This window comes from Coregonus clupeaformis, chromosome 10 (assembly GCF_020615455.1).
Source record: "Coregonus clupeaformis isolate EN_2021a chromosome 10, ASM2061545v1, whole genome shotgun sequence".
Taxonomy (NCBI): domain Eukaryota; kingdom Metazoa; phylum Chordata; class Actinopteri; order Salmoniformes; family Salmonidae; genus Coregonus; species Coregonus clupeaformis.
In genome coordinates this window covers 1588974-1613712 of record NC_059201.1, presented here as the reverse complement: position 1 = coordinate 1613712, position 24739 = coordinate 1588974, and the positions used below count along the sequence as shown (strand labels likewise).

At 46.6% G+C, this 24739-nt stretch overlaps 2 protein-coding genes across 2 annotated transcripts; both read left to right on the top strand.

Annotated features, from left to right (window-relative positions):
- The first annotated feature begins 140 nt into the window (after window positions 1-140).
- Window positions 141-4913, top strand: LOC121575742 (elastase-1). Its single transcript, XM_045223227.1, has 8 exons — window positions 141-366; window positions 863-966; window positions 1401-1501; window positions 1858-1983; window positions 2553-2689; window positions 3795-3937; window positions 4310-4459; window positions 4646-4913. The coding sequence occupies exons 1-8, from the start codon at window positions 327-329 to the stop codon at window positions 4655-4657; spliced, it is 813 nt and encodes a 270-aa protein (XP_045079162.1). The 5' UTR covers window positions 141-326; the 3' UTR covers window positions 4658-4913.
- Window positions 4914-12440: 7527 nt separating this feature from the next.
- On the top strand, window positions 12441-22525 carry LOC121575774 (elastase-1). Its single transcript, XM_041889068.2, is given in 9 exon segments — window positions 12441-12673; window positions 13173-13246; window positions 13248-13277; window positions 13685-13785; window positions 14145-14270; window positions 20284-20420; window positions 21528-21670; window positions 22045-22194; window positions 22381-22525. Coding segments are annotated over 9 exon segments (813 nt in total). The 5' UTR covers window positions 12441-12633; the 3' UTR covers window positions 22393-22525.
- Window positions 22526-24739: the final 2214 nt, after the last annotated feature.

Below are 24739 nucleotides of genomic sequence, written 5' to 3'. Positions count from 1 at the left end.
CCCAGGTATCTGAGGCTAGGGCCTAGACCTTGGACAGTGGGATAACGGTGGGACAGAACACAGGTGGTTACCTGCTGCCACCCTGATGTTGTACAAACACCTACCAGACAGGAAGGTTTTCCAGAAATCCTGTGTGCTGGATTCCCTCCTAGCTTATTCTCTCTTGATTCCAGGAATCCTCCAACCGGGATTTCGGGAAAACTGTGGCATTTTGGGGGAAGTTAGATAGGTCAGGTGGGGTGTTCTCAGTCTTCCAGAGTCCAGAGGGTATAAAACAGGGACAGGAATATTCCATAAGGACAGACTGACACTAACAGACTGCAAACATGCTGAGGTTCGTCCTGTTGAGCGCTCTCGCAGCCCTGGGTAAGAAATTACCATCTCTATACAAACTCTCTCTCTCCTTGAGACTCTCTCTCTACCTCTCTCTCTCTCTCGTGCTTTGACACACTCAGAGACGCAAAGTATTTATTCACCCCCTGATTGAGACTAGATTTAGATTTTATTAGGATCCGGCGGCAATGGCGACAGCTATTCTTCCTGGGGTCCGACACATACAGAAAACGACATTACAAACAAAAATACTTTACAATTGACATACATTTAAAAACATTAACATAGACGTTACAGACTTACGTGCATAAATAAATGACTACATACAGTATTGATATGTCTTAACTAGGTTAACTAGGTCAAATAGGGGAGAGACCAGTGGACCGTAAGGTATGAACGGGGGTTGGAAAAGCTAGCTTCCTACAATTCCACACATGTTATTGGGCAAAGACAAAAAATTTGCAGTTTTATAGCTAATCTCATGCTAAACTGCCTTCAGAAAGTATTCACACCCCTTGACTTTTTCCAGTGCTGTCTGAGAATCTGGTGCCCCAGCCCAGATACCTAGAAGACGGAGCTGAAGAGAGGGTTGTGGGTGGCGAGGTCGCCCAGCCCAACTCATGGCCCTGGCAGGTAAAACATTATCCTTCTCATGGTCTCTCGTAGCCTGGTGGAACCAGCCTGATTGCTGCGATCACCATTCTGTGCAGTAAAACAGGCTGGTTCCACCAGTGAAGTCTCCTGTGACAGCCTAGCTGATTTGGATCTGGGTGTCAACATTAGCCTGCCGCTCCCAGAACTTTCTGTGCTTCAGCCAGTTCCTCTGTACTAGAGGAGTTGGCCATGGGACCTGGGATCCAGCAAGGATCAGCTGCACCTGATAGTTTCATACGATGAAGAAACTAACTTTTCGGTACATATTTTTTGTTCTAATACTCTCCTCCCTTCTTTAACATCCTCCTCTCACCCCCTCTCTCACCCCCCCTCTCTCTCACCCCCTCTCTCTCTCTCTCTCTCTCTCTCTCTCTCTCTCTCTCGCTCTCTCTTGCTCTCGCTCTCTCTCTCAGATCTCTCTCCAGTATTTGTCTGGCAGCTCCTACTACCACACATGCGGAGGTACTCTGATCAGGAGGGGATGGGTCATGACTGCTGCTCACTGTGTGGACAGGTAGGACAAAGGAAGACATAAGATTTTATAGCGAAACTCTGAAACCTCTTGACAAGGTAGCATGGCGTTAGGTTAAAGCTGAGAGCCGCGAAAGGTAACACAGCGCCACTGTCAACGGAGGAGATGAGCTTCCAGCGTTGTGATAAACAAAAATCATAGTACATACTCTGCAGTTCTATCACGCGTGCAATGATGTCAAAGAAAAAAAACTGTCAGCTGTTTAGAGTAGGCCTAACGTACGTGGCAGTTTCACCGCGACAGATTCCAACTTTAAGATCGCTATAATATGGATGTATGTTGTATAACTTCCTAACTGACTTCCTAAGTGACCAATGTATTATTGCGTGTGTCTCCAGCCAGAGGACTTGGCGTGTGGTTCTGGGAGACCACCACCTGAACAGCAACGAGGGTAAGGAACAGATCAAGACTGTCAGCCAGGTCTACATCCACAACGGGTGGAACTCCAACAACGTCGCTGGAGGGTACGGACCGTTTAGTTTATAAATTGATCGTTTTTTTTTCCAACAGTTTTTTAAAATATTTATTTTACATTTACATTGACTGATAAGAATTTGAGTATAATATGGGTCAGTACATCATAAATGTTTACTATAACCAATATGTAATTACTGTGACATATACGTCACCACAAGTGACATACGGTATAACTAATATGCCAGCCAAGGTGACTACATTTAACTACAGGGGTCAAGTGTCACACTTTAAAAATATATATTCTAGCGAGACCATGTTGCGGCTATATCAGATCTTAAAAATAAATAAAAAAGTGATGCTTTGTATGTTTATAAAACAGTGACCCAAGGAGCTATATTTAGGCAGATCCTCTTAGCATTTAGTAGATATTCCACAATAATAAATAATAAATAAATAATAAATATGTTACATATTGGGTTGCCATAAGTACAGCATAGAAAGGTTGGGAGAAAGTGCAGAAACACTGTGAGAAAGATTTATAACCTGAAGTGAAAACGACTCCTCGGACGTACCCTTTTGTTCCTCCGGTATGATACTGTGCTCTTCTATTTCTTAGATATGACATCGCCCTGCTGCGTCTGTCCACCGAGGCTTCCCTGAACTCTGCTGTCCAGCTGGCTGCTCTTCCTCCATCTGGCCAGATCCTGCCCAACAACAACCCTTGCTACATATCCGGATGGGGACGCACCCAGAGTTAGTAGCAACCTATTATCTCAATGTAACCTCAAACGCATTAAAAACATTTCATTGTCCTCGCATATAGTACAGGCCCAGAGACTGCCCATAACTAATCACAACCCTGAATATGACACTAACAGAGCTGGCAAATGAGGGTCTTTTGGGATTTATACTTAAGCAATAAGGCCCAAGGGGGTGTGGTATATGGCCAATTTACCACGGCTAAGGGCTGTTCTTAAGCACGACGCAACGCTGAGTGCCTGGATACAGCCCTTAGCCGTGGTATATTGGCAAATATACCACAAACCCCCAGAGGTGCATTATTGCTATTATAAACTGGTTACCAAAGTAATTAGAGCAGTAAAAATAAATGTTTTGTCATACCCGTGGTATACCACGGCTTTCAGCCAATCAGCATTCAGGGCTCGAACCACCTAGTTTATAATTGTTCTTAAGCATGTAAGTGACATATAACTAAGCAGGTTAGGTTTTTCTTCATGAATCTTTTTCTGGAGGCGGCTCTGCAGAGTGGTCAGTAGCTGGCAGTCACAAAGTCATAAAATCTGATTTTAAACCTAACCTTTACCCTAACCACACTTCTAACCTTAATGCCTAACCCTCGTTGTATCGCGTGTGTTTTTGTTCTACCTTGTTTTTTTCTAGTATTACTTTGTTATTGATTATTGCATTGTTGGGTTTTGAGTTTGCAAGAAAGGCATTTCACTGTACTTGTGCATGTGACATTAAAACTTTAAACTAACCCTAACCTTAAATTAAGATCAAAAAGCCAATTTTTGTTTTCATGAATCTTTACAATATAGCACATTTTTACTCTGCAGCTGGCCTATCTAAGGGGAAATCGCTCAGTTTTGATAACAGGACAAGACTCATGACAATAAACATCAACTTGCTAGAACTAATGTCAACCGAGATGACATATGGTTAAATTTAATTATTTTGACATATTCTAAATGAAACCATATTGAATTATCATATCCTGTTCCTCTGAAATACATCCCCTGTTCTTCACTATCAGCTGAAGTGATATATAACTACAATAGATAAATGTCACTATTTTATTTTACATATTCTAATAAAGCGTCCCCTGTCTGCCCTATAGCCGGCGGTTCTCTGTCCAACAGCCTGAAGCAGGCTTGGCTGCCCAGCGTTGACCACCAGACCTGCTCCAGCTCTGGCTGGTGGGGATCTACCGTCAATACCTCCATGGTCTGTGCCGGAGGCGGAGCCAACTCTGGTTGCCAGGTAAGACCAGTGTAATTGAGGGGGAGGTGGAAGGGGGGGGGTGTAGACCGATCGGTTTGGGATTTGAACCCACGACCCTGCATCTGTCCTTCTAAAACCTTCAACACTACACCAAGAGGTTTGAAGATGATTTGTCTTGGTGGGGTTATACTGCTGTAACATATGTATGGATGCATTTTATTGACTTTATATTCATTTATCATTTGAATTATATCTTAGCTTAGCTACATGTTTAGAAAATAAAAATAACCATTTATATTTTGTAAGCGACAGACACTTTATGTTATACATAAATTCATGAAGTAATAAATGTGTAAGAATCAAAAATGTGTAACTCAGCCCTGGTGAAGCTCTCCCTCTCCATCGTTCTAGGGAGACTCTGGCGGCCCCCTGAACTGCCAGGTCAACGGTCAGTACTACGTCCACGGAGTGACCAGCTTCGTGTCCTCTTCTGGATGCAACGCCAACCGCAAGCCCACCGTCTTCACCCGTGTGTCTGCTTACATCAGCTGGATGAACGGGGTACGTACTGTATAGCTAGGGGACAGGAGGAGAACATTTACTTCATTTCTCTCAAAGCTTGTCTATGGCATTGTTATGCACATTTTAATTAGTCGAATTGGTGTCTGTCTCTGCAAAAATACTGACTGTATTTTGGGCAAATGTCTGAATCCTGGTCTAATTAATTGTCTTTCCTTTCCTCTGCAGATCATGGGTTGAAAGGGAACATGGTCATCGAGCAGAAAGACAGAACCCAAGGCACTGATCCGGAATCACCACCAACCCAGCTCAATTTAATTCACATTCTGCTGCAAAAGTTCAATAAACTTTATCGACTTTGGAGTAAACCTTTCATCATGTTTACTTTTTACTGTTCATGTCAAATCCACCCTGTCATTAATTACTTCACATAATTGTGTGCGTTATGAGTGTAATTTGAGCGGGGTATTTTGTGACTACGCTTTATTTGAGAATGAGATGTCTTTAGAAGTGGAGAAATAATTAAAGTTTGTTAACTGGATGTAAGAACATCAAAGAATATAGAAAAGAATGGTGCTCTTTTAATTTTCTGTGCTATAAATTAATCCTCATTATGAACATCCTTGCAAATGCAGGGGCAACATAAACTGACTGAAATAAGGTATTGGTGTATATTCGAGGCATTGCTTACTACTACCGTACGTCCAACCTGCCTCACCTGGGTTGCTGTCTGAAAATGAGTTACTGACTGAACCGGTTGAACCCGTTGTACTTTTACTGTACGAGTCAAGTTCAGAAAAAAAAGTAACTTACTCTCATGCACAATTGCTAAGCAACGCCCCCTTGAGGATGAACATTAATGTGCTCCCATACAGATAATAATTCAGTGAGCAGGCCGACTGCTCAGCCTAAGAAAACATTAATAAACTTGCATCAACAAAACACACCTCAATATTGTATCCTGCCTACGAAGAAGTAGCTTTTATAACCACAATAAATCCAAAATGGCTGACAGTTTCTCACTCATAACACACCTACTGTAGGCATATTTAGTTCAAATGGGAGCTGAGCCCACACCATTGATGGTAAGTAACAGCACTGCCCAACTCAGCTATCTGGACGACTGAATGAGGACTCCAGTACACTCGATACACATGATTGACATACGGTGAAAACATAGCCTAACCTATAATAAAGAACGAGAGAGGACATTGTATATTGTGAATAAACAGAAGTCACAGCTTTGGTCTGTTTTAGACTCCATCTGTATCCACAGTAACTAATCGCATGGGAATTACCCTCTCCTTGTATTTAATGCATTTTAACAGAAAGGGGCTTTTTATCCACTGTCTTGCTTATAGGTCCTAACATTGAGGGTAAGTTTCCCAGACACACGTAAATTAAGTCCTGGACTAAAATGGATTTACAATAGAGATTCTCAATACAATAAAGATCCAGTACTAGAATTAATCTGGGTCCGGGAAGCCCTGAGAGTTTACATGGTAGAAATAGATTTTTAAACAAAACACTTCCCACCTGGAATCTAACCAACCTGAGGATAGACATGGTTAAATCATTATTATAATAATAATACATGCCATTTACCTGACACTTTTATCCAGAGCAACTTACAGTACAGTGACTGCATATATTTGAGTATACTCACAGTGGGATGAGATGTCTCCAGTGGGCTTGGCCTTGGTGACAGGAGATAACTATGGTACGTCCCCAGTGGGCCTTGGTGACAGGAGATAACTATGGTACGTCCCCAGTGGGTTTGGCCTTGGTGACGGGAGATAACTGTGGTACGTCCCCAGTGGGTTTGGCCTTGGCGACAAGAGATAAATGTGGTACGTCCCCAGTGGGCTTGGCCTTGGCGACAGGAGATAACTGTGGTACGTCCCCAGTGGGCTTGGCCTTGGTGACAGGAGATAACTGTGGTACGTCCCCAGTGGGCTTGGCCTTGGTGACAGGAGATAACTATGGTACGTCCCCAGTGGGCTTGGCCTTGGTGACAATGTAATATGGTGTCTCCCATTACCCCGGAAGAGGTGGTCTTCACTTATATATCCCTTAAACTGCCAGGTCTATGTTTAATATGGTGTCTCCTGTCTCCTATTACCCTGGAAGAGGTGGTCTTCACTGATTCATCCCTTAAACAATGTAATATGGTGTCTCCTGTCTCCCATTACCCTGGAAGAGGTGGTCTTCACTGATTCATCCCTTAAACAATGTAATATGGTGTCTCCTGTCTCCCATTACCCTGGAAGAGGTGGTCTTCACTGATTCATCCCTTAAACAATGTAATATGGTGTCTCCTGTCTCCCATTACCCTGGAAGAGGTGGTCTTCACTGATTTGTCCCTTAAACAATGTCAACTACTCTTTGGTCCTATTACTGCTCACACAATTTATATTTGGCCCAAAACTGTAAAACAATGTACCTGGGAATCAAAATGTCATGCCCGTACTCTAATATTTCACAATAACACCTTGCGATCCGGAGGGCGGCCTTTTGCATCCCCCTAATGGTCCAAATGTGGAATCCGTACCCTTATCGATATCATGGACAGTAATGGTTTAAGAATATTCCAAAATTAGAAAGACATACACATTACCAGGCACATCGTTTTTTTCTACATTTACAACTTATGTCAGCTATGTTGGCCTATGGAGTCCCTTGGAAAACCCAACTACAGAACCACCCAATGATGGGATTTATAAATAAATTATCTGGGCTACCAAAAGGACTGATCTCTATAATATACAGTGCATTCGGAAAGTATTCAGACCCCTTCACTTTTCCACATTTTGAGACGTCACAGCCTTATTCTAAAATGGATTAAATTCTCTCTAATAGTGAAGACATCAAAACTATGAAATAACACATATGGAATCATGTAGTAACCAAAAAAGTGTTAAACAAATCAAAATATATGTTATATTTGAGATTCTTCAAATAGCCACCCTTTGCCTTGATGACAGCTTTGCACACTCTTGATTTGTTTAACAAATTGGTTGTACATCGTTGCTAGACAGCCATTTTCAGGTCTTGCCATAGATTTTCAAGCAGATTTAAGTCAAAACTGTAACTGTGCCACTCAGAAACATTCAATGTCTTTCCTCGTAAGCAACTCAGTGTAGATTTGGCCTTATGTTTTAGGTTATTGTCTTGCTGAAAGGTGAATTAATCTCCCAGTGTCTGGTGGAAAGCAGACTAATTTTTTAAATCCTGAAAAACATAATGATTACAAGCATACCCATAACATGATGCAGCCACCACTATGATAAAAAATATGGTGAGTGGTACTCAGTAATGTGTTGTATTGGATTTGCCACAAACATAACACTTTGTATTGAGGACAAAAAGTTAATTGCTTTGCCGCATATTTTGCAGTATTACTTTAGTGCCTTATTATAAACAAGATAAATGTTGTATTCTGTACAGGCTTCCTTCTTTTCACTCTGTCAATTGGGTTAGTATTGTGGAGTAACTACAATGTTGTTGACCCATCCTTAGTTTTCTAAAACTAGTAAACTCTGTAACTGTTTTAAAGTCACCATTAGCCTCTTGGTGAAATCCATGAGCGGTTTCCTTCCTCTCCGGCAACTGAGTTAGGAAGGACGCCTGTATCTTTGTAGTGACTGGGTGTATTTATACACCATCCAAATTGGAATTAATAACTTCACCATGCTCAAAGGGGTATTCAATATCTGCTTTTTTATTTTTACCCATATACCAATATTTATAATTCTCCAGTAGGAGGTGCTGCCAGCCTATAGTTTTTTTTCTTCTGATAGTGGATATAACGTTGAAGATCTGACGTTGTTTTAAAGGTAAAAATTCAACATATTTTATAGAAAGTTTGTATATGTTTAAATTTGGTTACCATGATGACAGATACCCAGATACCCTACTATACCCAGGTAGTGTACAGTAATACAGCTGGATCCGCTAACCCTAACCCAGGTAGTGTACAGTAATACAGCTGGATCCGCTAACCCTAACCCAGGTAGTGTATAGTAATACAGCTGGATCTGCTAACCCTAACCCAGGTAGTGTACAGTAATACAGCTGGATCTGCTAACCCTAACCCAGGTAGTGTACAGTAATACAGCTGGATCCGCTAACCCTAACCCAGGTAGTGTACAGTAATACAGCTGGATCCGCTAACCCTAACCCAGGTAGTGTACAGTAATACAGCTGGATCCGCTAACCCTAACCCAGGTAGTGTACAGTAATACAGCTGGATCCGCTAACCCTAACCCAGGTAGTGTACAGTAATACAGCTGGATCCGCTAACCCCTAACCCAGGTAGTGTACAGTAATACAGCTGGATCTGCTAACCCCTAACCCAGGTAGTGTACAGTAATACAGCTGGATCTGCTAACCCTAACCCAGGTAGTGTACAGTAATACAGCTGGATCTGCTAACCCTAACCCAGGTAGTGTACAGTAATACAGCTGGATCTGCTAACCCTAACCCAGGTAGTGTATAGTAATACAGCTGGATCTGCTAACCCTAACCCAGGTAGTGTATAGTAATACAGCTGGATCCGCTAACCCTAACCCAGGTAGTGTATAGTAATACAGCTGGATCCGCTAACCCTAACCCAGGTAGTGTACAGTAATACAGCTGGATCCGCTAACCCTAACCCAGGTAGTGTACAGTAATACAGCTGGATCCGCTAACCCTAACCCAGGTAGTGTATAGTAATACAGCTGGATCCGCTAACCCTAACCCAGGTAGTGTATAGTAATACAGCTGGATCCGCTAACCCTAACCCAGGTAGTGTATAGTAATACAGCTGGATCCGCTAACCCTAACGCAGGTAGTGTACAGTAATACAGCTGGATCCGCTAACCCTAACCCAGGTAGTGTATAGTAATACAGCTGGATCCACTAACCCTAACCCAGGTAGTGTACAGTAATACAGCTGGATCCGCTAACCCTAACCCAGGTAGTGTATAGTAATACAGCTGGATCCGCTAACCCTAACCCAGGTAGTGTACAGTAATACAGCTGGATCCGCTAACCCTAACCCAGGTAGTGTACAGTAATACAGCTGGATCCGCTAACCCTAACCCAGGTAGTGTACAGTAATACAGCTGGATCCACTAACCCTAACCCAGGTAGTGTACAGTAATACAGCTGGATCCACTAACCCTAACCCAGGTAGTGTACAGTAATACAGCTGGATCCGCTAACCCTAACCCAGGTAGTGTACAGTAATACAGCTGGATCCGCTAACCCTAACCCAGGTAGTGTATAGTAATACAGCTGGATCCGCTAACCCTAACCCAGGTAGTGTACAGTAATACAGCTGGATCTGCTAACCCTAACCCAGGTAGTGTACAGTAATACAGCTGGATCCACTAACCCTAACCCAGGTAGTGTACAGTAATACAGCTGGATCCGCTAACCCTAACCCAGGTAGTGTACAGTAATACAGCTGGATCCGCTAACCCTAACCCAGGTAGTGTACAGTAATACAGCTGGATCCGCTAACCCTAACCCAGGTAGTGTACAGTAATACAGCTGGATCCGCTAACCCTAACCCAGGTAGTGTACAGTAATACAGCTGGATCCGCTAACCCTAACCCAGGTAGTGTACAGTAATACAGCTGGATCTGCTAACCCTAACCCAGGTAGTGTACAGTAATACAGCTGGATCCGCTAACCCTAACCCAGGTAGTGTACAGTAATACAGCTGGATCCGCTAACCCTAACCCAGGTAGTGTAAAAGTAATACAGCTGGATCCACTAACCCTAACCCAGGTAGTGTACAGTAATACAGCTGGATCCGCTAACCCTAACCCAGGTAGTGTACAGTAATACAGCTGGATCCGCTAACCCTAACCCAGGTAGTGTACAGTAATACAGCTGGATCCGCTAACCCTAACCCAGGTAGTGTACAGTAATACAGCTGGATCCGCTAACCCTAACCCAGGTAGTGTATAGTAATACAGCTGGATCCGCTAACCCTAACCCAGGTAGTGTACAGTAATACAGCTGGATCCGCTAACCCTAACCCAGGTAGTGTACAGTAATACAGCTGGATCCGCTAACCCTAACCCAGGTAGTGTACAGTAATACAGCTGGATCCGCTAACCCCTAACCCAGGTAGTGTACAGTAATACAGCTGGATCCGCTAACCCTAACCCAGGTAGTGTACAGTAATACAGCTGGATCCGCTAACCCTAACCCAGGTAGTGTATAGTAATACAGCTGGATCCGCTAACCCCTAACCCAGGTAGTGTATAGTAATACAGCTGGATCCGCTAACCCCTAACCCAGGTAGTGTATAGTAATACAGCTGGATCCGCTAACCCCTAACCCAGGTAGTGTATAGTAATACAGCTGGATCCGCTAACCCCTAACCCAGGTAGTGTATAGTAATACAGCTGGATCCGCTAACCCTAACCCAGGTAGTGTACAGTAATACAGCTGGATCCGCTAACCCTAACCCAGGTAGTGTACAGTAATACAGCTGGATCCGCTAACCCTAACCCAGGTAGTGTACAGTAATACAGCTGGATCCGCTAACCCCTAACCCAGGTAGTGTACAGTAATACAGCTGGATCCGCTAACCCCTAACCCAGGTAGTGTACAGTAATACAGCTGGATCCGCTAACCTAAACCAGGTAGTGTATAGTAATACAGCTGGATCCGCTAACCCTAACCCAGGTAGTGTATAGTAATACAGCTGGATCCGCTAACCCTAACCCAGGTAGTGTACAGTAATACAGCTGGATCCGCTAACCCCTAACCCAGGTAGTGTACAGTAATACAGCTGGATCCGCTAACCCTAACCCAGGTAGTGTATAGTAATACAGCTGGATCCGCTAACCCTAACCCAGGTAGTGTATAGTAATACAGCTGGATCCGCTAACCCTAACCCAGGTAGTGTACAGTAATACAGCTGGATCCGCTAACCCTAACCCAGGGAGTGTACAGTAATACAGCTGGATCCGCTAACCCCTAACCCAGGTAGTGTACAGTAATACAGCTGGATCCGCTAACCCTAACCCAGGTAGTGTACAGTAATACAGCTGGATCCGCTAACCCTAACCCAGGTAGTGTACAGTAATACAGCTGGATCCGCTAACCCTAACCCAGGTAGTGTACAGTAATACAGCTGGATCCGCTAACCCCTAACCCAGGTAGTGTACAGTAATACAGCTGGATCCGCTAACCCTAACCCAGGTAGTGTACAGTAATACAGCTGGATCCGCTAACCCTAACCCAGGTAGTGTATAGTAATACAGCTGGATCCGCTAACCCTAACCCAGGTAGTGTACAGTAATACAGCTGGATCCGCTAACCCTAACCCAGGTAGTGTACAGTAATACAGCTGGATCCGCTAACCCTAACCCAGGTAGTGTACAGTAATACAGCTGGATCCGCTAACCCTAACCCAGGTAGTGTACAGTAATACAGCTGGATCCGCTAACCCCTAACCCAGGTAGTGTACAGTAATACAGCTGGATCTGCTAACCCTAACCCAGGTAGTGTACAGTAATACAGCTGGATCCGCTAACCCTAACCCAGGTAGTGTACAGTAATACAGCTGGATCCGCTAACCCTAACCCAGGTAGTGTACAGTAATACAGCTGGATCCGCTAACCCTAACCCAGGTAGTGTACAGTAATACAGCTGGATCCGCTAACCCTAACCCAGGTAGTGTACAGTAATACAGCTGGATCCGCTAACCCTAACCCAGGTAGTGTACAGTAATACAGCTGGATCCGCTAACCCTAACCCAGGTAGTGTACAGTAATACAGCTGGATCCACTAACCCTAACCCAGGTAGTGTACAGTAATACAGCTGGATCCGCTAACCCTAACCCAGGTAGTGTACAGTAATACAGCTGGATCTGCTAACCCTAAGCCAGGTATCTGAGGCTAGGGCCTAGACCTTGGACAGTGGGATAACGGTGGGACAGAACACAGGTGGTTACCTGCTGCCACCCTGATGTTGTACAAACACCTACCAGACAGGAAGGTTTTCCAGAAATCCTGTGTGCTGGATTCCCTCCTAGCTTATTCTCTCTTGATTCCAGGAATCCTCCAACCGGGATTTCGGGAAAACTGTGGCATTTTGGGGGAAGTTAGATAGGTCAGGTGGGGTGTTCTCAGTCTTCCAGAGTCCAGAGGGTATAAAACAGGGACAGGAATATTCCATAAGGACAGACTGACACTAACAGACTGCAAACATGCTGAGGTTCGTCCTGTTGAGCGCTCTCGCAGCCCTGGGTAAGAAATTACCATCTCTATACAAACTCTCTCTCTCCTTGAGACTCTCTCTCTACCTCTCTCTCTCTCCTCGTGCTTTGACACACTCAGAGACGCAAAGTATTTATTCACCCCCTGATTGAGACTAGATTTAGATTTTATTAGGATCCGGCGGCAATGGCGACAGCTATTCTTCCTGGGGTCCGACACATACAGAAAAACGACATTACAAACAAAAATACTTTACAATTGACATACATTTAAAAACATTAACATAGACGTTACAGACTTACGTGCATAAATAAATGACTACATACAGTATTGATATGTCTTAACTAGGTTAACTAGGTCAAATAGGGGAGAGACCAGTGGACCGTAAGGTATGAACGGGGGTTGGAAAAGCTAGCTTCCTACAATTCCACACATGTTATTGGGCAAAGACAAAAAATGTGCAGTTTTATAGCTAATCTCATGCTAAACTGCCTTCAGAAAGTATTCACACCCCTTGACTTTTTCCCAGTGCTGTCTGAGAATCTGGTGCCCCAGCCCAGATACCTAGAAGACGGAGCTGAAGAGAGGGTTGTGGGTGGCGAGAGTCGCCCAGCCCAACTCATGGCCCTGGCAGGTAAAACATTATCCTTCTCATGGTCTCTCGTAGCCTGGTGGAACCAGCCTGATTGCTGCGATCACCATTCTGTGCAGTAAAACAGGCTGGTTCCACCAGTGAAGTCTCCTGTGACAGCCTAGCTGATTTGGATCTGGGTGTCAACATTAGCCTGCCGCTCCCAGAACTTTCTGTGCTTCAGCCAGTTCCTCTGTACTAGAGGAGTTGGCCATGGGACCTGGGATCCAGCAAGGATCAGCTGCACCTGATAGTTTCATACGATGAAGAAACTAACTTTTCGGTACATATTTTTTGTTCTAATACTCTCCTCCCTTCTTTAACATCCTCCTCTCACCCCCCTCTCTCACCCCCCTCTCTCACCCCCCTCTCTCTCTCTCTCTCTCTCTCTCTCTCGCTCTCTCTCTCAGATCTCTCTCCAGTATTTGTCTGGCAGCTCCTACTACCACACATGCGGAGGTACTCTGATCAGGAGGGGATGGGTCATGACTGCTGCTCACTGTGTGGACAGGTAGGACAAAGGAAGACATAAGATTTTATAGCGAAACTCTGAAACCTCTTGACAAGGTAGCATGGCGTTAGGTTAAAGCTGAGAGCCGCGAAAGGTAACACAGCGCCACTGTCAACGGAGGAGATGAGCTTCCAGCGTTGTGATAAACAAAAATCATAGTACATACTCTGCAGTTCTATCACGCGTGCAATGATGTCAAAGAAAAAAACCCAGTGTTAACTGTTTAGAGTAGGCCTAACGTACGTGGCAGTTTCACCGCGACAGATTCCAACTTTAAGATCGCTATAATATGGATGTATGTTGTATAACTTCCTAACTGACTTCCTAAGTGACCAATGTATTATTGCGTGTGTCTCCAGCCAGAGGACTTGGCGTGTGGTTCTGGGAGACCACCACCTGAACAGCAACGAGGGTAAGGAACAGATCAAGACCGTCAGCCAGGTCTACATCCACAACGGGTGGAACTCCAACAACGTCGCTGGAGGGTACGGACCGTTTAGTTTATAAATTGATCGTTTTTTTTCTCCAACAGTTTTTAAAAATATTTATTTTACATTTACATTGACTGATAAGAATTTGAGTATAATATAATATCATAAATGTTTACTATAACCAATATGTAATTACTGTGACATATACGTCTCCACAAGTGACATACGGTATAACTAATATGCCAGCCAAGGTGACTACATTTAACTACAGGGGTCAAGTGTCACACTTTAAAAATATATATTCTAGCGAGACCATGTTGCGGCTATATCAGATCATTTTTTTTCTTTTTAAGTGATGCTGTGTATGTTTATAAAAACAGTGACCCAAGGAGCTATATTTAGGCAGATCCTCTTAGCATTTAGTAGATATTCCACAATAATATGTTAGGGTTGCTATATGATACAACTATTAATAAATATGTTACATATTGGGTTGCCATAAGTACAGAATAGAAAGGTTGGGAGAAAGTGCAGAAACACTGTGAGAAAGATTTATAACCTGAAGTGAAAACGACTCCTCGGACGTACCCTTTGTAACGATCCCGGCGGTCTGAGTCGGGTCCTGTCTGGTGACGAGTGTTTCTGGTCGTAGCTCCTGTTTCCCGAGGGTTCGGGAACGCTCCCGGGAGCGCGCTTGTTCCGCACCTGCTTCCCATCAGCAATCGGCACACCTGGGCCTAATCATCACCCTTCTTAGGGTCTGGCCCAACATCCAGTTCCTGCCGGATCGTTAGCCATGAACAGTATGTTTTGCCGGCGTATCAGCCTCCCAGTACTAGAGTTAGTTTTTTGTTGTTTTGTTGCACCCTGTTGACCTGCCTGGTACTTACCTCCGTTTTTGTTCTCCCCCACAGTCACTCGTCCGAACCTCTACCCAACCTCTGCCTGATGGTCGGCGGCTGCCGAGCCATCATCGGATCAACCACTGGACCCTCTACAACTCCTCCAGCCGCCGCTCTGTTCCCTGGATTATTTCCCTTCACCCTTGGTTCAGTAAATAAACACTCACCTTTTGACACCACTTACCTTGTCCTGGTCTGCTTCTGGGTTCTGGCTTAGTAAACCGTGACAGAACGATCCGGCCAGTAATGAACCCAGCGGACCTGGACTCTGTTCGCCATGCTATTACCCAGCAGGAGAAGATGTTGGGTCATCATAGCACGGTACTACAGGAGATCGCGTTGTCAGTTCGGAACCTTTCTACCGGTCTGACGGAGGTCCAGAACCAACGCAAGTGGCCGGTGGAGGATCCACTACCGGTTTCATCCATCTCGCCTGCCGCTTCTGAAGCTGTGGCCATCCGTGAGCCCAAGGTTCCGGCGCCGGATAAATATGAGGGGGAGCTGGGAAGATGCCGTTCCTTCCTTATGCAGTGTGGACTAGTGTTCGATCTACAGCCCTACTCTTATGCCACAGACAAGGCTAGGATAGCCTTTGTGATTGAGTTGCTGCGTGGTCGTGCGCTGGAGTGGGCTTCAGCCGTTTGGGAACGACAGGATCCCTGCATGGCTTCATACCAGGGGTTCACGACCGAGATGAGGAAGCTCTTCGACCATTCCGTCCGAGGGAGAGGACGCAGCTAGGCGCCTGTTTTCGCTTCGCCAAGGAACTCGCAGCGTGGCCGACTTCGTGATTGAGTTCAAGACGTTGGCTGTGGAGAGTGGGTGGAACGAGGAGTCTCTGCAAGCGGCCTTTTACCAGGGTCTGTCGGAGCAGCTCAAGGATGAGTTGATCTCCTATCCGGAGCCTAGTGACCTGGACAGCTTGGTAGCCTTGTCCATTCGGGTGGATAATCGAGTCCGAGAGCGAAGGAGGGAGAAGCAATGGGGTCCGTCCAATCGATCAGTTTCTCAGTTCCCAGTCGGGTCGGGTGGTGGACCAGAACACATCGATCATTCTCCACCACAGTGGATTAGTGGAGAGGTCCTCTCTCCCGATTCGGAACCCATGCAAGTGGGGGCGGCACGGGTTAACCAAGGAGGAGCGTCAACATGGACGTAAGACCAACTGCTGCCTCTACTGTGGTAGCTCGGGACATTACATCTCCACTTGTTCCCGGCGGTCGTCAAACTGCCCGGCTCGCTAAAGTTGGGAGGACTTTTAGCGAGCCAGTTTCAACCTCTCAGTACCTCTGTCAGACCCCGCTTCCCGGCTACCCTTGTGAACAGGAATCAGAGCTTAGCGCTTAACGCTTTTACTCGATTCAGGTGCCGATGGAAGCTTTCTTGATGCCGAGTTGGTGGAACAGCTGGGGCTTTCCAAGGAGCAATTGCCGGAAGCCATTGAGGCGACCACTCTGAACGGCAGTAGTCTGGCACGTATCACGATGAGGACTGAACCCGGTTAAGATGCGGTTGTCAGGGAATCATTCTGAGATGATTTCATTTTTCATTCTGCCGTCTTCCCATGTTCCTCTGGTCCTTGGATACCCCTGGCTGAAGGAACACAATCCCACGTTCGATTGGGTGACGGGCAAGGTAACGAGTTGGAGCCTGGATTGTCATGCTAACTGTCTCAAGACTGCCTGCCCCCATTCGGTTCCCAGTCAGGTGATTGAGGCTAAACCTCCAGATTTGTCCCTGGTTCCCGAGACATATCACGATTTGGGGAGGTTTTCAGTAAGCAGAAGGCTCTGTCACTCCCTCCCCACCCGACCATATGATTGTGCCATCAACCTGGTCCCTGGAGCTGTCTACCCCAAGGGAAGGTTATACAGTATCTCCCGACCTGAACGTGAGGCGTTGGAGACCTACATCAAGGAGTCCCTAGCTGCTGGTCTCGTTCGTCCCTCGTCATCACCCCTGGGGGCAGGATTCTTCTTTGTGGGTAAGAAGGATGGCTCTCTTCGACCATGTATTGACTATCGGGGGGTTGAATGACATCACGGTCAAGAACAAGTATCCCCTGCCCTTGATGAGTTCTGCCTTCGACTCCTTACAGGGTGCTACGGTGTTCACCAAGTTAGACCTACGCAATGCGTATCACCTGGTCCGGATCAGAGAGGGGGACGAGTGGTTGACGGGTTTCAATACACCGATGGGGCGCTCGAGTATCAGGTGATGCCGTTTGGACTGACCAATGCTCCAGCGGTATTCCAGAGTATGGTGAACGACGTCCTGAGAGATATGATCGGTCTCTTCGTGTTTGTTTACCTGGATGACATTCTGATCTTCTCGAAGGAACCTACCGACCACGTCCAGCATGTCCGGCAGGTTCTGCAGCGATTGTTGGAGAATCGCCTGTTGCGTGAAGGCCGAGAAGTGCGAGTTTCACGCCCACACAACATCCTTTCTCGGGTACATCATCTCCAGGGGAGAGATTAGGATGGACCAGGAGAAGGTTAGAGCGGTTCTGGAGTGGGCCCAGCCCGGTACGAGATTGCAGCTCCAGAGATTTTTGGGGTTCTGCGAATTTCTACCGCAGATTCATCCGGGATTACAGCCGTGTGGCCGCTCCATTAACTGCCTTGACTTCCAGCATCAGGACCTTCAAGTGGAATCCGGAGGCGGATCGAGCGTTTCTGGATTTGAAGAGGCGATTCACCAACGCACCGATTCTCTCTCAACCGGACACGGCCCGTCAGTTCGTTGTTGAAGTGGCGCGCGTCTGATGTGGGAGTTGGCGCCATCCTGTCGCAGCGATGCTCCACGGACAGTAAACTCCATCCCTGCGCCTACTACTCGTCGCCTTTCACCTGCGGAGAGGAATTACGATGTGGGTAACCGGGAGCTTCTCGCGGTGAAACTTGCCTTGGAGGAGTGGCGCCACTGGTTGGAGGGGGCGGAGCAACCGTTTATTGTCTGGACTGACCACAAGAATCTTGCTTACGTGCAATCGGTGAAACGTCTCAACTCCCCGTCAGGCCAGGTGGGCGTTGTTTTTCGGACGATTCAAGTTTGTCCTGACGTTCCGACCTGGGTCTAAGAACGGCAAGGCGGACGCCTTGTCCCGGATGTTCTCCAAGACGGAGGAGAGTGGGTCCAAGACCGAGACTATTCTCCCCCGGAACTGCGTCGTGGGAGCAGTCATGTGGAAGATTGAGGAGGAGGTGCTGGCGGCCCTTCGGACTCAGCCCGGTCCCGGTAACGGTCCACCCGGTCGGTTGTTTGTGCCTGAGTCGGTTCGTCCTGCTGTTCTCAAGTGGTCCCACGCCAGTAAGATGGCTTGTCACCCTGGCGTGGCTCGGACTATAGCGTTTCTTCGCAGACGTTTTTGGTGGCCTGCCATGGCCGAGGATACTCGGGGTTTTGTTGCTGCCTGTCCAGTGTGTGCGCAGAATAAGAGTACCAATCGGCCCAGCTCTGGACTACTTCACCCCCTTCCTATTCCCCGGCGTCCATGGTCGCATCTGGCCCTGGACTTCGTCACGGGGTTGCCCGCTTCTGAGGGGAACACGGTCGTTCTGACTATCGTGGACAGATTCAGCAAGTTCGCCCACTTTGTACCGATTGCCAAGCTTCCCTCTGCCTCGGAGACGTCCGAGATCCTGGTTAGGGAGGTTTTCAGGGTCCACGGTTTGCCCAGTGATATCGTTTCCGACCGTGGCCCTCAGTTTACCTCTGCTGTCTGGAAGTCCTTCTGTTCGGCCATTGGAGCTACAGTCAGTCTCACATCTGGTTTTCATCCCCAATCCAATGGTCAGGCGGAGAGAGCCAACCAGAAGATGGAATCCACGCTACGCTGTCTGGTCTCTTCCAACCCCACCTCCTGGGCCTCTCAGTTGCCTTGGGTTGAGTATGCCCACAATACTCTCCCTACATCTGCCACTGGGATGTCTCCCTTCCAGTGCCTGTATGGCTACCAACCTCCCCTGTTCCCTTCTCAGGAGAAGGAGCTCTCAGTGCCTTCTGTTCAGGCCCACATTCGTCGTTGCCACCGGACCTGGCATCGGGCCAGAAAGGCACTCCTTAGAGGTTCGGACCGGTATCAGCTCCAGGCGAATCGTCGCCGGATCCCCGCTCCCACCTATACCATCGGAGATGGGGTTTGGTTGGCCACACGGGATCTTCCGTTACGGACTGAGTCTAGGAAGTTGTTACCGGGTTCATTGGTCCGTTTGTGGTGGAGAAGGTGATCAATCCAGTGGCAGTTCGACTCAAACTACCGAGGACGCTCAGAGTCCATCCCACCTTTCATGTCTCCTGCCTCAAGCCTGTCCTCCTCAGTCCTCTGTTGCCTCCTCCGCCTCCTCCTCCTCCTCCTCGTATGATCGGAGGTGGTCCTGCCTACACGGTGCGGCGCATCATGGATTCCCGGCGGCGGGGCCGGGGTTTCAGTATCTCGTGGACTGGGAGGGGTATGGTCCTGAGGAGAGAAGTTGGATTCCGCGGCGACAGGTCCTAGATCCGGATCTCATCAGGGACTTCTACCGCCTCCATCCTGGCGCTCCGGGAGTCCGCCCGGTGGCGTTCGGCCGGAGGGGGGTACTGTACCGATCCCGGCGGTCTGAGTCGGGTCCTGTCTGGTGACGAGTGTTTCTGGTCGTAGCTCCTGTTTCCCGAGGGTTCGGGAACGCTCCGGGGCGCGCTTGTTCCGCACCTGCTTCCCATCAGCAATCGGCACACCTGGGCCTAATCATCACCCTTCTTAGGGTCTGGCCCAACATCCAGTTCCTGCCGGATCGTTAGCCATGAACAGTATGTTTTGCCGGCGTATCAGCCTCAGTACTAGAGTTAGTTTTTGTTGTTTTGTTGCACCCTGTTGACCTGCCTGGTACTTACCTCCGTTTTTGTTCTCCCCACAGTCACTCGTCCGAACCTCTACCCAACCTCTGCCTGATGGTCGGGCGGCTGCCGAGCCATCATCGGATCAACCACTGGACCCTCTACAACTCCTCCACGCCGCCGCTCTGTTCCCTGGATTATTTCCCTTCACCCTTGGTTCAGTAAATAAACACTCACCTTTTGACACCACTTACCTTGTCCTGGTCTGCTTCTGGGTTCTGGCTTAGTAAACCGTGACACCCTTTTGTTCCTCCGGTATGATACTGTGCTCTTCTATTTCTTAGATATGACATCGCCCTGCTGCGTCTGTCCACCGAGGCTTCCCTGAACTCTGCTGTCCAGCTGGCTGCTCTTCCTCCATCTGGCCAGATCCTGCCCAACAACAACCCTTGCTACATATCCGGATGGGGACGCACCCAGAGTTAGTAGCAACCTATTATCTCAATGTAACCTCAAACGCATTAAAAACATTTCATTGTCCTCGCATACAGTACAGGCCCAGAGACTACCCATAACTCATCACAACCCTGATAATGACATTAACAGAGCTGGCAAATGAGGGTCTTTTGGGATTTATACTTAAGCAATAAGGCCCAAGGGGGTGTGGTATATGGCCAATTTACCACGGCTAAGGGCTGTTCTTATGCTTGACGCAACGCTGAGTGCCTGGATACAGCCCTTAGCCGTGGGATATTGGCCATATACCACAAACCCCCCGAGGTGCCTTATTGCTATTATAAACTGGTTACCAAAGTAATTAGAGCAGTAAAAATAAATGTTTTGTCATACCCGTGGTATACCACGGCTTTCAGCCAATCAGCATTCAGGGCTCGAACCACCTAGTTTATAATTGTTCTTAAGCATGTAAGTGACATATAACTAAGCAGGTTAGGTTTTTCTTCATGAATCTTTTTCTGGAGGCGGCTCTGCAGAGTGGTCAGTAGCTGGCAGTCACAAAGTCATAAAATCTGATTTTAAACCTAACCTTTACCCTAACCACACTTCTAACCTTAATGCCTAACCCTCGTTGTATCGCGTGTGTTTTTGTTCTACCTTGTTTTTTTCTAGTATTACATTGTTATTGATTATTGCATTGTTGGGTTTTGAGTTTGCAAAAAAGGCATTTCACTGTACTTGTGCATGTGACATTAAAACTTGAAACTAACCCTAATCTTAAATTAAGATCAAAAAGCCAATTTTTGTTTTCATGAATCTTTACAATATAGCACATTTTTACTCTGCAGCTGGCCTATCTAAGGGGAAACCGCTCAATTTTGATAACAGGACAAGACTCATGACAATAAACATCATCCTGCTATAACTAATGTCAACCGAGATGACATATGGTTAAATTTACTAATTTTGACATATTCTAAATGAAACCATATTGAATTATCATATCCTGTTCCTCTGAAATGCATCCCCTGTTCTTCACTATCAGCTGAAGTGATATATAACTACAATAGATAAATGTCACTATTTTTTTTTTTTACATATTCTAATAAAGCGTCCCCTGTCTGCCCTATAGCCGGGGGTTCTCTGTCCAACAGCCTGAAGCAGGCTTGGCTGCCCAGCGTTGACCACCAGACCTGCTCCAGCTCTGGCTGGTGGGGATCTACCGTCAATACCTCCATGGTCTGTGCCGGAGGCGGAGCCAACTCTGGTTGCCAGGTAAGACCAGTGTAATTGAGGGGGAGGTGGAAGGGGGGGGGGGTGTAGACCGATCGGTTTGGGATTTGAACCCACGACCCTGCATCTGTCCTTCTAAAACCTTCAACACTACACCAAGAGGTTTGAAGATGATTTGTCTTGGTGGGGTTATACTGCTGTAACATATGTACGGATGCATTTTATTGACTTTATATTCATTTATCATTTGAATTATATCTTAGCTTAGCTACATGTTTAGAAAATAAAAATAACCATTTATATTTTGTAAGCGACAGACACTTTATGTTATACATAAATTCATAAAGTAATAAATGTTTAAGAATCAAAAATGTGTAACTCAGCCCTGGTGAAGCTCTCCCTCTCCATCGTTCTAGGGAGACTCTGGCGGCCCCCTGAACTGCCAGGTCAACGGTCAGTACTCCGTCCACGGAGTGACCAGCTTCGTGTCCTCTTCTGGATGCAACGCCAACCGCAAGCCCACCGTCTTCACCCGTGTGTCTGCTTACATCAGCTGGATGAACGGGGTACGTACTGTATAGCTAGGGGACAGGAGGAGAACATTTACTTCATTTCTCTCAAAGCTTGTCTATGGCATTGTTATGCACATTTTAATTAGTCGAATTGGTGTCCGTCTCAGCAACAATACTGACTGTATTTTGGGCAAATGTCTGAATCCTGGTCTAATTAATTGTCTTTCCTTTCCTCTGCAGATCATGGGTTGAAAGGGAACATGGTCATCGAGCAGAAAGACAGTACCCAAGGCACTGATCCGGAATCACCACCAACCCAGCTCAATTTAATTCACATTTTGCTGCAAAAGTTCAATAAACTTTATCGACTTTGGAGTAAACCTTTCATCATGTTTACTTTTTACTGTTCATGTCAAATCCACCCTGTCATTAATTACTTCACATAATTGTGTGCGTTATGAGTGTAATTTGAGCGGGGTATTTTGTGACTACTAAGTTTGTTAACTGGATGTAATATCAAGAACATCAAAGAATATAGAAAAGAATGGTGCTCTTTTAATTTTCTGTGCTATAAATTAATCCTCATTATGAACATCCTTGCAAATGCAGGGGCAACATAAACTGACTGAAATAAGGTATTGGTGTGTATTCGAGGCATTGCTTACTACTACCGTACGTCCAACCTGCCTCACCTGGGTTGCTGTCTGAAAATGAGTTACTGACTGAACCGGTTGAACCCGTTGTACTTTTACTGTACGAGTCAAGTTCAGAAAAAAAAGTAACTTACTCTCATGCACAATTGCTAAGCAACGCCCCTTGAGGATGAACATTAATGTGCTCCCATACAGATAATAATTCAGTGAGCAGGCCGACTGCTCAGCCTAAGAAAACATTAATAAACTTGCATCAACAAAACACACCTCAATATTGTATCCTGCCTACGAAGAAGTAGCTTTTATAACCACAATAAATCCAAAATGGCTGACGGTTTCTCACTCATAACACACCTACTGTAGGCATATTTAGTTCAAATGGGAGCTGAGCCCACACCATTGATGGTAAGTAACAGCACTGCCCAACTCAGCTATCTGGACGACTGAATGAGGACTCCAGTACACTCGATACACATGATTGACATACGGTGAAAACATAGCCTAACCTATAATAAAGAATGAGAAGAGGACATTGTATATTGTGAATAAACAGAAGTCACAGCTTTGGTCTGTTTTAGACTCCATCTGTATCCACAGTAACTAATCGCATGGGAATTACCCTCTCCTTGTATTTAATGCATTTTAACAGAAAGGGGCTTTTTATCCACTGTCTTGCTTATAGGTCCTAACATTGAGGGTAAGTTTCCCAGACACACATAAATTAAGTCCTGGACTAAAATGGATTTACATTAGAGATTCTCCATTGTGAAAGATCCAGTACTAGAGTTAATCTGGGTCCGGGAAGCCCTGAGAGTTTACATGGTAGAAATAGATTTTTAAACAAAACACTTCCCACCTGGAATCTAAACAACCTGAGGATAGACATGGTTAAATCATTATTATAATAATAATACATGCCAATACATGCCATAACTATGGTACGTCCCCAGTGTGTTTGGCCTTGGTGACAGGAGATAACTGTGGTACGTCCCCAGTGGGCTTGGCCTTGGTGACAGGAGATAACTGTGGTACGTCCCCAGTGGGCTTGGCCTTGGTGACAGGAGATAACTGTGGTACGTCCCCAGTGGGCCTTGGTGACAGGAGATAACTATGGTACGTCCCCAGTGGGCTTGGCCTTGGTAACAGGAGATAACTGTGGTACGTCCCCAGTGGGGCTTGGCCTTGGTAACAGGAGATAACTGTGGTATGTCCCCAGTGGCCTTGGTAACAGGAGATAACTGTGGTACGTCCCCAGTGGGGCTTGGCCTTGGTAACAGGAGATACGGTGAGATGTCCCCAGTGGGGCTTGGCCTTGGTGACAGGAGATAACTGTGGTACGTCCCCAGTGGGCTTGGCCTTGGTGACAGGAGATAACTGTGGTACGTCCCCAGTGGGCCTTGGTGACAGGAGATAACTGTGGTACGTCCCCAGTGGGCTTGGCCTTGGTGACAGGAGATAACTGTGGTACGTCCCCAGTGGGCCTTGGTGACAGGAGATAACTATGGTACGTCCCCAGTGGGCTTGGCCTTGGTAACAGGAGATAACTGTGGTACGTCCCCAGTGGGGCTTGGCCTTGGTAACAGGAGATACGGTGAGATGTCCCCAGTGGGGCTTGGCCTTGGTGACAGGAGATAACTGTGGTACGTCCCCAGTGGGCTTGGCCTTGGTGACAGGAGATAACTGTGGTACGTCCCCAGTGGGCCTTGGTGACGGGAGATAACTGTGGTACGTCCCCAGTGGGCTTGGCCTTGGTGACAGGAGATAACTGTGGTACGTCCCCAGTGGGCCTTGGTGACAGGAGATAACTGTGGTACGTCCCCAGTGGGCTTGGCCTTGGTGACAGGAGATAACTGTGGTACGTCCCCAGTGGGCCTTGGTGACAGGAGATAACTATGGTACGTCCCCAGTGGGCTTGGCCTTGGTAACAGGAGATAACTGTGGTACGT